Below are 1,203 nucleotides of genomic sequence, written 5' to 3'. Positions count from 1 at the left end.
GGGGGGGGGGGGAATAGCCGGAATAAAACAAACCTATAAACAGCTCAGCCCCCACGACAGTGCTCGCACCTGGAGACGCTGTCCCCCGCCTCCAATCCAGGCCATAAAATCCACTTTGGTTCCCGCAACCTCTAGCATCCTATTTAGGAGCAGTAGCTTGGAGAGGAAGGAACAGCTGAGGGTGTCTAGGGGACCCCGTAGGAGAGCCTAGTAGGGGTGCCCAGGGGCTAGGGCAGGGAGGGGTCAGCAAAAGACTGAATCACTGCTCCAACCAGGTTCCTGCGCCCAGGGGTGCTTGTGGGAGGCGTCAGCCAGGTGCAGGAACCAGAACCCGCAGGGCCCTGAGTTGGGGGCAGGGCTGGAGGGCTGGAGAAGATTCCCCTCCACGCCGCCCTCAGCACAGAACAGGGCCGAGGGCTGGCTGATCTCACCGAACCCACAAGGGTGGTGGCACACGTGGGCCTAACGGGACGGGGGTCTCAAGGGCCCAGCCTGGGATATTTCCACTTACTCTGCAGGCGCAGCCCTCGCCCAGATCAGAGAGTGGGCTGAAAAGGCCCACCTTCACCCCTAGCACAACTTGTTAAGGGGAGAGGGAAAGGGGGGTCTCACTCCCTGGGGCTGCCCCACCCGCCCGCCTGTGCCAGACAGAGGAGGAGGCACTCGCTTAATGCCCGAGAAGTGGGAAGGACGGGATGCAAGTCAGAGCTTTGTGGGGTCAAACTTCTCTGCATCCCCTGAGTCGGAGCGGGGGAAAGATAGCGCAAAAGCCAGAAGCCCAGATTCTCAGGAGCCGCCCACCCCGCCTCCCTGGGCAAAGAGGGCGCAGAGACTCCGCTGGGGGCGGAGGAGGAGACCTGGAGGCGGGGAGGGGGGGACGGCGGGAGGGAGGGAGGCAAACCCTGCCCACTCGGCTCCGAGCCCGGACCGGTCGCGGAAGTCGGAGGCCCGGCGCTCAGGGCAAGCAGGGCACTGAGGGCGGGGGATCCCTCTCCCCACCCGATCGCTCGCGCTCCAGCCCCGCACCCCACCCCAACCCCCCCAGCCAGAACACCGAAGGCTCCTCGGACTTTGGAGTCGCGCCGACGGACCGCGGAGACTGCCAGCCTCTGCGCTTCCAGGGCTCGTCCCACGCGTCCCCGCGCGAGGTTTCCCCACTCACGGGTGAGCGCGGCGGCCCGGGCGCTGAATGCGGGAGCGGCG

The 1,203-nt window shown here is 65.9% G+C and overlaps 1 protein-coding gene across 1 annotated transcript in view; it reads left to right on the top strand.

The window, feature by feature from the left end:
- The window catches only part of TPBGL (trophoblast glycoprotein like), an 8,911-nt gene that overhangs the window by 6,506 nt on the left and 1,202 nt on the right, over nucleotides 1–1,203 (top strand). The window contains exon 3 of the mRNA XM_004708931.1: nucleotides 1,046–1,164. Coding sequence (XP_004708988.1) covers nucleotides 1,046–1,164 — 119 coding nt within the window. The remainder of the gene's footprint in view (nucleotides 1–1,045; nucleotides 1,165–1,203) is intronic.

This window comes from Echinops telfairi, unplaced genomic scaffold, assembly GCF_000313985.2.
Source record: "Echinops telfairi isolate 266 unplaced genomic scaffold, ASM31398v2 ScPeMD7_1713;HRSCAF=2227, whole genome shotgun sequence".
Classification (NCBI taxonomy): domain Eukaryota; kingdom Metazoa; phylum Chordata; class Mammalia; order Afrosoricida; family Tenrecidae; genus Echinops; species Echinops telfairi.
Note: the sequence above shows the minus strand (reverse complement) of the source record. Positions and strands in the feature narration are given on the sequence as shown.